Here is a 13,563-nt window from a genome sequence, read left to right on the forward strand (position 1 = left end):
AAGTGGGGCCACCAGGTGAACTCTGTGTTCTTGTTCCCTGATTCGTCTGATCACCTGCGGGATCAGAGCAATCGGGGGAAAGGCATAGAGAAGGAGATTTGGCCTTTCGTGGGCCATCCCTGTCCTTTGAATAGTAGATTGGGCAATGAGAATTCTCTTTTGAGGTGAAGAGGTCTACTTCCACCTTGCCAAAGATATTCCAAATTTTCTGAACCATCTGTGGATGAAGCATCCACTCCTCTGAGAGGACCTTGCTTTGAGACAATGCTCCTTGGTTCAGTTTGCCAGGCCTCCCTGGCCTCCCTGGTGATTTATGTAAGATACCAACGTCATGCTGTCCAGACCGAGCCAATCGTCTAGGTAACTGAGAATGCAGATTCCCTTCTGTCTCAGGGGGAAAGAGCCACATCTATGCACTTTGTAAGAGTATGTGGAGCCAGGGACAGACCGAAAGGAAGGACCGTGTATTGATAAGCCACTCCCTCGTAGGCGAATCTCAAGAATCGCCTGTGATGGGGGGCTATCTGGATGTCAAAAAAGACATCCTTCAGATCAATAAAAAATAACAACCCCTTCAGGTGGATGTGTCAGAGGATCTGCTTTAATGTAGTCATCCTGAATGGCCGTTTCATGAGGGCATGATTCAGGTGCCTTAGGTCGATGAAGGGCCATAAGCCACTATCCTTTTTGGGGACGAGGAAGTAACGGCTGTAAAAGCCCGACACGCTCTGGGCTGGGGGAACCACTTCTATGGCCCTTTTCACCAGCAGGTTTTTCACTTTGGCACATATGACATGAGCATCCTCGTTTTGTACCGAAGTGGAGACCACTCCGTTGAAGTGCGGGGGTCACCGAGCGAAATGAAGTGAGTAGCCTCGTTTTATTATCCCCAAAACCCACTCTGACACACCAGGGATAGCTTTCCATGCCTCGGCCCGGAGTGACAGAGAATGAATTTCTGGAAGTGTCTGGTCACTGCAAGGGGACGCGGTACTCGTGAGAAATGGAAGAGGAACTCTCACTTTTTGAAATTGTATGCGTTTTATTTTATTCGCTATAACAGCGTAATGTCGCTTGGGCGCTTGAGCGGGCCCAGAGTATGCAGCAAACACATTTCTGACTGCACCCGGAACTGGACGGGGTGACTGGCAGCTCACGAGAGGCAGCTTAGGGGGTGATCTGGCTGTGGCTAGACTTGGCCTCTTCCTGACCTTTAGATCAGGATGATGGCAGCGGCGTGGAATCCAGCACTATCTTGGGCCGGGGTCCCTGTCGCTTCAGAAACAGGCAGCATTTGGGCGAGCGGGAACGTCGTCGAGGCTCAGGCTTGGATGGTTTGGAGGCGGCAGTTGCAGGCGCGGCCTTTGGGGGCTGCTGAGCCGGTGCAGACTTAGGCCGACTCGAGGCAGCTGCAGAGCTGGAGCGTTTTGGCAGGAAGTGTCGAGCGAGAGCTGAAGTCGTTCTACATGGCTTGGATGGATGGGCGGCCTTTGTCTTCCAGCCGATCGCTGTGGGCGGGCAGAGGTATGTGGCCACTGACTCGTCCAGCAGAGTCAGCTTCTCGTACCCCTTGTCTTCATGGGGTGTATGGGGTGCACTTGGTGAGCTCGTCGTGGACCCCCAGAAAGAAAGGAGAAGATATCTGCGGTGGGCCTTGACAATGCCCCAGCAGAAACCACTCATCCAGGCGGCTGCGTGAGGGCTCCTCTGGAGGAGACCACTCCAAACCCAGCTCCTTGACCAGCTTTAGAGAGGATGCGGAGTAATTCGGCGTCGACCCCTGGCTTAACATCACTGGGCTTGGGTGGTGGCGGGAGTGCAGGGTCAGCAGTCAAGCCCAACAGTTTCTCGGCATCCAATGCTACCAATGACATGCTCGTCTTCACTCCCCCCAAATGATGTATGCAGGGCCTGGGCATCTGAGCGCTGTAATCCTCTGCCCCACCTTTTTTTTTCCTCACAGGCTCCTGGGAGGAAGAAAATGTGAGGGCTCGGGGGGGGGGGGGGGGGGGGGGTCAGTTTCTGAAAAGAAAGCTATCCGCAAGCATAGAGAGGGCGAGACTCATGCTCTCACAATGGGAGCATTCCATCTCGGTGAGCATGGATTTCGCGTGGGATTTCCTCAGGCAGGAAACGCAATCATGGTGGCCGTCTTCAGCGTGCAGGGGAGCCCTGCACTCGCTGCAATAACGGCGCAGCATTTGAAACAATGCGCTGAAATTTGCTCTTAAAAATTTGCTATTTATAAGCACTCGCCTGATGGCGGCGGGGGAGCCGGATCACTGCTGCGCATTGCTGAAGGTGGCGGGAAGACCGTTGAATCAGCTTGCAGAGATTTCAGTGTTTCCACAGCGAGGTGTGTCAATGGCGAGTGGTGGCTTCTTCAGGCGGAGATCAACATAGAACATTGTCGTCGCTGAAGGAGAAGAAATCTGAATCCTGTGGCGAAGCAGCCACTTATATAGCCAGATGGCCCCGCCCATTCTGGCAGAATTTGGCGGGCTTGCAGCCATAAGTTTGTGCGGCACCGCTGCCGAGCCATTGGTTTGTCTTTAATACACTGCACAAACCGATGGCCGTGTAGTTTCACTGCGTGACTGAATAAGGCTTTATTTTAAGCGAAAAAAAAGACTTTTTCCCATAGTGTCTTTAACAAGACGCAGTACGAGTGAAGTATCGACAGGGAACTCTATTTGCTTATACACTTAATTTTTTTGGTGTTTACCAAGAAAAAACTGCAAAAATGTTACAGTAAAAGCATGTTAATTGGTTTACTGTAAGTTATCTTACTATTTACTGTGGAAAAACTGTATGTCAGCAAATGCAGACAGTCCGGGCAGCAACGGAATAAACTGAATAAATAAAAAGAAACTCATAACAGAAAAATCAAAGCAAAAAGTGTGAGTGAAGCATAAGTAAAAAAACACTGGCAAAGAAAAGAGTGAAAACAAGAGGCTTAAATAGAGAACTGATAAGAAAATAACAAACAGGTGTGAGTGCGTGCACAACTGTGCTATCTACAAAATGCAATCAGTTGAGTGCGGCTGGTAAACTTTAAATAGGATCTTTCCATAAGTGAATACAACCTTTCATGGAGACCCAGTCGTATCTCTCCATGCGCACTCACATTCAGTGTGTCCACAGAAGAGCAGGGGCAGCAGGGCTTGTGACAGACCATGGAGGGTTAAAATCCCTAAACTCCAAATGCATTTAATCTCCCCCCATCACTGACAACAGACCGAGCTGACATTATGTATTCAGGGACTCATTTTGCCAGCCCTGGTATTGACGGATCGGACCGCGGCCGTCCCTTGACAGCCCGAGATGTGGAGAGTCAAGCTGCAATTAAAACAGACTGTCACTTGAGGTTCTTTAACGAACACTCGTCTCGCAATTACAAATGAAGGAGAAGAGAGCCAGATAAGGAGAGAAGGACATCAAATCTTGCTCTTTAATTAAAGCTGTTTTTTTGGGAAACATACAGGGGTAATTAGGCTTTCTCTGACAGTTCCACAGAGCATTGCTTTTGTTACAGCAGACATGATAAGATACATAATCATAATTAATCTTCAGGGTTCTGTTTTCCCACAGCACCAAACAGAACAGACAAAAACACAAGAACACAGATATCTGCGTAATCCGGGTGTTTTTTATTAATGCCAGACCAGCTCAATAAATCATGAGGTGTTGGGAAATAAGCATACAAATACAGTAAAGAGTAACAGCACAGCTGCTGCAGACGTCTGACGCGATAAAGTTTACTCAAACAGTCCCGTATGAAGTCAAAGCAGGATTTCACTCATCCATGTCTGCAGAAGCTGGGAATGTGAGTTCATCCTGGGAAAAGAGAGAAACAAACACTTATTTCCTGCACATTACCCATTATTGAATAGTATCAATAATTTTCCCATTTTCCACCATTCGGCTGCTCACCTACTTTACAGTAGGATGCGGTATTTGAGGGCTCGAGGGACTCTGTTAATCACCAACCGGCCATCATAGCTGAGGGAGGCGAATAGCCAGGGGTCTGCAACAGACCACTCCACTGCATAAACGCTGTCCTCATGCTCCTCATATGTGGCAATGATGCTGTCCTGCAGGGGCTCTTTCCCCTTCACACCACATACATGAGCACAGTAAGTGATGCTGGTAATATATAGATGTATTTGTACTGTGACACACAAACTGAATCAAACCAAAGCATTCTCAGCTAAATTAACGTACTGAATATCATTAAATTCTATGAAATTGAATATATTTTAAAAATACTTTTAATTTTATCTCACTGAGCTAAACTGCCATAGAATTGTACTGAATAAATTTGAAAAAATAACATGTATTTTGTAGAAACAAACTAAATCAAACTTGCCTGATAATTACTTAGGTAGATTTGTCGGAACAAAGCAGAACTAAACTGAACGTGAATGGAAATGAATAAAATTTTATTGAACTAAACTAAAATACATCATCTCTGTTTATGGAATTTAACTGAATCAAACTTGACTGAAAAATACAGATCTAGACTGAACTGGATTGAAATGGATAGAATAGAATATATATATATATATATATATATATATATATATATATATATATATATATATATATATACACAGGTGCATCTCAATAAATTAGAATGTCGTGGAAAAGTTCATTTATTTCAGTAATTCAACTCAAATTGTGAAACTCGTGTATTAAATAAATTCAGTGCACACAGACTGAAGTAGTTTAAGTCTTTGGTTTTTTTAATTGTGATGATTTTGGCTCACATTTAACAAAAAACCAACAAATCACTATCTCAACAAATTAGAATATTGTGACATGCCAATCAGCTAATCAACTCAAAACAGCTGCAAAGGTTTCCTGAGCCTTCAAAATGGTCTCTCAGTTTGGTTCAATAGGCTACACAATCATGGGGAAGACTGCTGATCTGACAGTTGTCCAGAAGACAATCACTGACACCCTTCACAAGGAGGGTAAGCCACAAACATTCATTGCCAAAGAAGATGGCTGTTCACAGAGTACTGTATCCAAGGATGTTAACAGAAAGTTGAGTGGAAGGAAAAAGTGTGGAAGAAAAAGATACACAACCAACCGAGAGAACCACAGCCTTATGAGGATTGTCAAGCAAAATCGATTCAAGAATTTGAGTAAACTTCACAAGGAATGGACTGAGGCTGGGGTCAAGGCATCAAGAGTCACCACACACAGACGTGTCAAGGAGTTTGGCTACAATTTTCGTATTCCTCTTGTTAAGCCACTCCTGAAACACAGACAACATCAGAGGCGTCTTACCTGGACTAAGGAGAAGAAGAACTGGACTGTTGCCCAGTGGTCCAAAGTCCTCTTTTCAGATGAGAGCAAGTTTTGTATTTCATTTGGAAACCAGGTTCCTAGAGTCTGGAGGAAGGGTGGAGAAGCTCATAGCCCAAGCTGCTTGAAGTTCAGTGTTAAGTTTCCACAGTCTGTGATGATTTGGGGTGCAATGTCATCTGCTGGTGTTGGTCCATTGTGTTTTTTGCACCCGTTTACCAAGAAATTTTGGAGCACTTCAGGCTTCCTTCTGCGGACCAGCTTTTTGAAGATGCTGATTTCATTTTCCAGCAGGATTTGGCACCTGCCCACACTGCCAAAAGCACCAAAAGCTGGTTAAATGACCATGGTGTTGGTGTGCTTGACTGGCCAGCAAACCCACAAGACCTGAACCCCACAGAGAATCTATGGGGTACTGTCAAGAGGAAAATGAGAAACAAGAGACCAAAAAAATCAGATGAGCTGAAGGCCACTGTCAAAGAAACCTGGGCTTCCATACCACCTCAGCAGAGCCACAAACTGATCACCTCCATGCCACGCCGAACTGAGGCAGTAATTAAAGCAAAAGGAGCCCCTACCAAGTATTGAGTACATGTACAGTAAATGAACACACTTTCCAGAAGGCCAACAATTCACTAAAAATGTTTTTTTTTATTTTATTGGTCTTGTGAAGTATTCGGATTTGTTGAGTGAATTGGTGGGTTTTTGTTAAATATGAGCCAAAATCATCCCAATTAAAAGAACAAAAAACTTACTTCAGTCTGTGTGCACTAAATTTTTTTAATACACAAGTTTAAAAATTTGAGTTGAATAACTGAAATAAATGAACACACCACGACATTCTAATTTATTGAGATGCACCTGTAGTGTAATTTAACTAAATCAAACTGGACTGAAAAACATGGCGGTAGATAGAACTAAACTGACCTGACCTAACTGTAGTGAAATGGACTAAAATTAATAGATTTGTACTAAACATAATTAAAGAGAACAAACATATTTCAGAGAAATATTGAACTGAACTGACCTGAACTAATTGTGCTGGACTGAAAAAAAAAAAAAAAAAAAAAAAAAAAAAAAAAAAAAAAAAAAAAAAAAAAAAAAATACTATATATATAATATATATATATATATAATATATATATATATATATATATATATGTATGTAAAATAAATATATGTACACAGATGAATTGCCCCATATATATACATATACACACATATATATATACACAATATATATATATATATATATATATATATATATATATATCTATATATATATATACAGTATATAAAACTGTACTGAACTTAATTGAAAAGAACAAATTTATTTCCCGAAATTTATATGAAACAAACTGAACTGAAAAATACTGAGCTAGATATAACTGAACTTACCTGATCTAAACTACACTGAATTGAAATTAACAGAATTGAAAATAATTGAAAATGAACACAACTGAAAATAACAAATATATTTTGCGGAATTTAATTTTATCAAACTGGACTGAAAAATACTGAGCTAGATTGAACTGAATTGACCTTAAAGCAATTCTACAGAATTAGACTGAAATAAATAAATAAAATAAATTATACTAAACTTATTTGTAAAGAACACATGCATTTTGTGGAATTTAAATTAATCAAACTTGACTTAAAAATACTGAGCTAGATTTAAAAGAACTGACCTGAACAAAATTCTACTGAACTAGAAATGAATAGAAATGTACTGAACTCATTTGAAAAGAACAAATGTATTTTGTGGAATTTAACTGACTCCAACTGGACTGAAGAATACTGAGCTAGACTGAACGGCACTGGCCTGAACTAAATTCTACTCAACTGGGGTGGAAATAAATAGAATTGTACTGAAGTCATTTGAAAAGAATAAATGCATTTTGTGGAATTGAACTGAATCAACTAGACTGAAAAATAATGAGCTAGGTTTATCAGAACTGACCTGAACTAAATTCTACTGAACTGGAAATGAATAGAATTGTACTGAACTAATTTCAAAGAACAAATATATTTTGTGGAATTTAACAGAATCAAACTGGACTACAAAATACTGAGCTAGACTGAACTTAACTGGCCTGAACTACTGTAAATGATACTGAACTGGGTAGAAATTAATAGAATTGTACTGGACTCATTTGAAAATATCAAATTCAGATGAAGAGGATTGTATTGAACTCAACTGAAAATAAAAGTATTTCATGGAATTTTGTCTAGTTTGATTTAAAATCAAACTAAACAAAAAAAAAAAACTAGCAAGATTAAACTGAACTGAACTAAAGTATATTGAACTGGATTTAAATAAATAGATCTAAACTGAATTATTACTGAAATGTAATGAAGTGACCTGTACTGAACTCAACTGAAAAGAACAAATGCATTTCGTTGCATTTATATATAAAATCTGAGGTCGCAATAAAGCTCAGGCAGAAAGTGAGAGAGACAGAAAGGGATGTGTACTTGTCTTCCTGCTGGCTCTCCTCGTTGTCACTGAGGTCGTCGTCGTCCACCAGGTGTCCGAACGGCTCTGAGGAGATGGACACCATGTTGGACAGGATGACCCTGCTGTCGCTGCTGCCGGTGAGCAGCAGCTGGTCATGAGAGTGATTGTACCTCACACTCCACACCCTGAAACACACAGCACAGCATCAAGCACACCTGCTTTCCTGTCCCCACTCATCCACCTCACCAACGACACCCAGACTTATTTCTCTTTATTTCTTCCTCTGTCTATATAAGCCTCGGGCACAGCTCAGAAAAGGATCCCAGCCCTCATAGCCAGGGATTGTGGGAGGATAACTCAGCTGTCAGCAGTAAAAACTGGCTCAGTCAAGACTTCTCCCTAACTAATCTGTCTCCTATCCCAAAATATTCCCCAATGCCTCCCAGCCCGAGGCTCAGCCGAACCCCTGTCGCTGCAAGCACGAGAAATGAGAAACATGCATGGGACATTGTTGTTGTGGCTCTTTCCTATCTAAATAGGATCAAAATGACTCTGATTGATCCGGCGCTTCTATCTTTAAGAGATAGAATCCTGTGGCTGACAAGCTATCATGCCTTGATTGGTGCGTGCGGGAAGCGATATGCACGATTCTGAGGCAATTATATCCAGTGACTCACACCTACGAGCAGATACTCTCTCAAATCACACACACACTCCTCTTTCTCCACTGAAACAGATCTGCAGTGAGCTAAATCAAGCTACACTAACACACCCCAGAGCGCTATAACACACAACTATAGCATCAGCAAGATGTAAGAGCACAGATATACACACACTAATTAAAATACTGTCTTCTACATTTAAGATAACCATGTTGAAACCTGACACGCATAGATAAAATTGCACAGGAAGGCTGGCTTTGACTGCGTCTGGTTTCAAGGGAGATGTGAAAGATCGCACTAACACAAGCCTCAACCCTTATGAAAGACGATTATCTTTGATGTGACAAAAATACAAGTATAAATGTGTCTGCAAAGGTAAGTCACATTAGGCAGATTAACAGCTAATTAACAGAGATTTCACACATGGGCATTTCAACTAAAAGCTATTGCTGTGTATCATTTACCACTGATAAAATGAACAGGACACAACATACAGGTCTCAATATTTTAAAGATTTGATTCTGTTTTGTGTGTAATACAAAATACCTTTTTTTTTTATCAAATAAATACACTATAGTTCAAAAATGTAAGTTTTTTTTGTTTTTGATAAAGTCTCTTTTGCTTTTCAAAGCTGCATTTATTTGATTAAAAACAGTAATATTGTGAAATACTATTATTATTTAAAATAACTGTTTTCTATGTGAATATATTGTAAAATGTAATTTATTGCTGTGATCAAAGCTGAATTTATCATCATTACTCCAGTCTTTAAGTATCACATGATCCTTCAGAAATCATTCTAATATGCTGATTTGCTCCACAAGAAACACTTATTATTATTATTAATGTTGAAAAAAGTTGTGCCGCTTCATGTTTTTGAGGAAATTGAGATACCATTCAAATGTTTGGGGCAAGTAAGATTTGTTTTTAAAAAGAGGAACACATAGTTTTATTCATCAAGGATGTACTGAAATGGTCAAAATTGACTTTACATTTTTTTTTGTTTGTTTTTGCATTACTTTTTATTTACCTAAGAATCCTGAAAAAAGAATGCATTACAATTTCCACAAAAATATTACGTTTTCAACTTTGATATCAATAAGAACTATTGTTAATACTTGAGCAACATTAATAATAACTAAGCAGCAAATCAGTATATTCGAATAATTTCTAAAGGATCATGTGTCACTGAAGACTGGAATTTTACATCACATAAATGAAAATTCAGTTTTATATCACATAAATAAAAATACATTTTAAAATGTATTAACATCACACAATAGTCTATTTTTTACTATATTTTAATATATATATATATATATATATATATATTATATGTCTTTACTATATTTTTATATATATATATATATATATATATATATATAAAAATCAGCCTTGGTGGGCAGAAGATACATCTTTTTTTAGAAAAAAAATTAAAATAATAATCAGAATTATTCCAACTTACAATATTTGACCTGTAGTGTAAGTGCACATTTTCAGACTTCTTGTGCAGTGGTGGTGTGTGTTGGAGTGTATTTCTTTGTCTAACCAGTGAGAGTGCTCCTCCAGACACTTGACGGGCTCGTTGATGTGACGCACGTCCCAGAACTTAACTTTACAGTCGTCGCCGCAGCTGGCCAAGTAATACTGCTTGTTGGGGTTGAAGTCCAAGTCCCGCACCAGCTGCCCATGAGCGTTTTCAATGCAGTAGATCTGACTGTGAACAACAAAAACATCACATCACACAATCAGACCAACACAAACAAGAAAGCAAATGAACTACTGAGAGAGAGAGTGATGAAGAGAGAACAGAAGAGAACTAGAAGAACAGACAGAGCAGGAAAGCGAGAGATAAGTATAGAGCGTTTCTCATGAATCAAAAGCAGCCTGAGCGTCTGGGTCTGAAGGTCAAACCTCCATCAAGCGGCCTGTAAAAGTGTGACAAGCCATAAAGCACAGGCTGCTGGCGTCCTCTTGCAAGGTGATGACTTCCTAGGCTGCAGGCTGGATTTGCTTGTTGCTCTGTGTGTGTGTGTGTGTGTGTGTGTGTGTGTGTGTGTGTTTGTGTGTCTGTGTGTGTGTGTGTGTGTGTGTGTGTGTGTGTGTGTGTTTGTGTGTCTGTGTGTATGAGAGAGAGCGCTTTAGAGGACCTCAGGCTCATCTGTATGGATTAAACACAATCCAGATGTATTACTACACCATCACGTCTGGATTTTTCTACTCCCATTAGCCGGCTATCTTGCCAAACACTCAGACAATTAACATACTAATTAAAAATCTCATTAAAACAGGAAGTGAAATATTTGACGTGTAAGAGTGTATGGAGCTTCAATTAAGTCTCCATTCAAGTCGAGTCTAAAGCAGCCACTGGAGAGCAATGTTAACATCGAATGTCTCGTTTTATGGAGTGGGGACATTAAATCAATAGCAGAAGACATTAATATATATATATTTTTTTTTCTTATTTTGTAAGAGACACATGTTATATATAATAATATCAGTACAATTATTCCACATCTTTCTTAGTATTAGGGCTGCAATAACAGCTGATTTTATGGTTTCAAATTTTATATATATATATATTTTTTTTCTATATTTGTATATATATATATATATATATATACAGTACAGGTCAAGAGGACACATGTTTAATGTTTTTGATCTCTTCTGCATCAAGCCGCCATTTATTTGATCAAAAATACAGTAACAGTGAAATATCTTACTTAAAATAATAGCTGCAAAAAAACAGCAAAGCTGAGTTTCAGCAATTACTCCAGCCTTCATCACATATGACAATTCATTTAGAAATCATTCTATTTTAATCTGATGTAAAAAAAAAAAAAAAAAAAAAAGAAAAAAAAAAAATAAAATATATATATATAATATATATATATCAATATATATATATATATATTCCTTATTTTATAATAATTTAATCTGAATCTTTCACACTGTATCTTGCTCAGTGTTTTCCTTCCATTAATTGTAAATTAAAGCATACAGAAATATTTTATTTATTTCATGTAAGATTTCAATTAAATATGGTTCATTTATTGATCGCCAACAAACTTTTTGTCAAAATGTTCTCATTTTCTGTCAACAGTGAAACGTTTCCCAACTTTGGACCTGTACTGCTACTGTTAAAAATAAAGGTGCTTCATGATGCCGTTTTCTATATTTTTATAGGACAGAAATAGTACACTGTTAAAAATAAAGGTGCTTCATGATGCCACAGAAGAGTCTAAACTGTCAACAGTAAATGGTTCCATAGCAAGAACCTTTAACTATCTAAAGAAATAGTACCTTTCTGTGTCTCGCACAGAAAACCTTTCTTCTGTGGCCAAAGAGAAGGTTCTTCAGATTAAGAAGGTAAAAAGGTAAGAAAGAGATGGTTCTTTAAAGAACCTTTGACTGAATGGTTCTTTGTGGAACCAAAAATGGTTCTTCTATGGCATCGCTGTGAAGAACCTTTTGCAGAACCTTTATTTTTAAGAGTGTAGAGTAATATGCTAGTATGCTATTTCGAATTCAGCCAAGCAGTAATGGAAATACTCATGATGATATTCTGAATTTGTCACATTTACAGTTAATAGTATACAAGATTAACCTCATTGAACAACATATAAATAATCTGTCAAAGACACAACAATCTGGCCACATGAAACTGACCTTCATTGAAGCTTTTAATATAAAAGTTCTTTTTATTTTCATTACTGGTGATGATTCTCTAATAATACACAGACCCAACTAATTGAAATTTATTGCTGATCATCATTAATGATCCTCTTATAATTTCTTTTTTTCCAGATATTTTTCAGCACAGCCTCAGTCTGTTCACTGACCGTCTCATGCATTTTGCACTCCAAAAAATACAGGCTCAGACTATCAGACTGTTGAATAAGTTTCCAGAGCTGAGGTGCACAGTTTTATATCAGAAACAAAAATCATGTTCAAAAGCTCGAAAAATTTACTTGACGATTTACAATCAAACTCAACTGAGACTTAACTCAGACTCCAAGTGAGAGCCTCACCAACAACACAAGTCTTTAGCTCTGCTAGGAGAAATCTTTCTCAGAATATTATAAGTGTTTATATAAAAGGGTATGTCCTCAAATGTTCTATTGAGTGGCATTTACAGAAAGATGACAGTGATTTAGTTCATTAAAACAGAATTATTTTAAAAGTATGCCATTAAAAATAAAATGATTATTTAATTAAAGTAAAAACAAAGTTATGGACACACTATATTAGACGGCCTTATATACTATGTACTTAACCATTTGATACAATATACTTATGTACATAATTGTTGGTCCATTGTAATTATGGCAACACTTTAGATTAGGGAACACATATTCACTAGCTGCTATTACTCATTATTAATTAGCATGCCTGTTACTAGCATATTGGTGGTTTACTAGTACTTAATTAATAGTGAATATTTGCTTACTAATCTAAAGTGTCAAGTGTCACCATAATTACATAACAGCATGTAGTTGTGCAGTAAATCCGTCTTGTAGATAGATAAGACATAGTTTATCAAATTAACTGGCGTTACGTAAACAAAGAACAAAAGACAATACTTTGAAGAATTTGTAGAATTAACTGGCATAAAATAAACAAAAAAAAAAAGACAACAATTTCAAGAACCCATTTACCTATATATATCAAATTAACTGGCGTTACGTAAACAAAGAACAAAAGACAATACTTTGAAGAATTTAGGTTCCGATTTCTGGTCCCCATTGACTTCTATAGTATTTTTTTTTCTATAATATGGAAGTCAAACAGTTGCTGGTCCCCATTGACTTCCATAGTATATATTTTTTTTAAACTATTGATGTCAATGACCAGCTGTTTGGTCACACAATCTTCAAAATGTCTCCTTTGTGTTCAGTAAATAATGACAGAATTTTCATTTTAGCCTGGACTATCCCTTTAACACTAAATGCCCTTTAAACATCAGGTAAAAAAAATAAAAATCAATCTGTTTTACAGGTTGCTCTTGACAAATGGACCAGACTCTATGCTGATATTGTTGCATGCCCTCTAGTTGGCCTTCTCAGACCAAGCAAACGTAACAGAGGAGACCTCTAGCAGACGGACGGGTTGTGAACTTTCTCCCTCTCC

General features: G+C 38.4%; 1 protein-coding gene across 2 annotated transcripts in view; it reads right to left on the reverse strand.

Moving 5' to 3' along the window:
• Nucleotides 1-3,629: 3,629 nt before the first annotated feature.
• The window catches only part of LOC109079995 (EARP-interacting protein homolog), a 42,236-nt gene continuing 32,302 nt past the window's right edge, over nucleotides 3,630-13,563 (reverse strand). The window contains exons 8-11 of one of the 2 annotated variants that reach the window (XM_042774494.1): nucleotides 9,983-10,150; nucleotides 7,789-7,956; nucleotides 3,934-4,113; nucleotides 3,630-3,837 (exon numbers count right to left, since the gene is read on the reverse strand). In XM_042774494.1, coding sequence (XP_042630428.1) covers nucleotides 3,939-4,113; nucleotides 7,789-7,956; nucleotides 9,983-10,150 — 511 coding nt within the window. In that variant the 3' untranslated portion in view covers nucleotides 3,630-3,837; nucleotides 3,934-3,938. The remainder of the gene's footprint in view (nucleotides 3,838-3,933; nucleotides 4,114-7,788; nucleotides 7,957-9,982; nucleotides 10,151-13,563) is intronic. The other variant, XM_042774493.1, reaches the window with a different exon arrangement.

The sequence above is a fragment of the Cyprinus carpio genome, chromosome A17 (genome assembly GCF_018340385.1).
Source record: "Cyprinus carpio isolate SPL01 chromosome A17, ASM1834038v1, whole genome shotgun sequence".
Taxonomy (NCBI): Eukaryota; Metazoa; Chordata; class Actinopteri; order Cypriniformes; family Cyprinidae; genus Cyprinus; species Cyprinus carpio.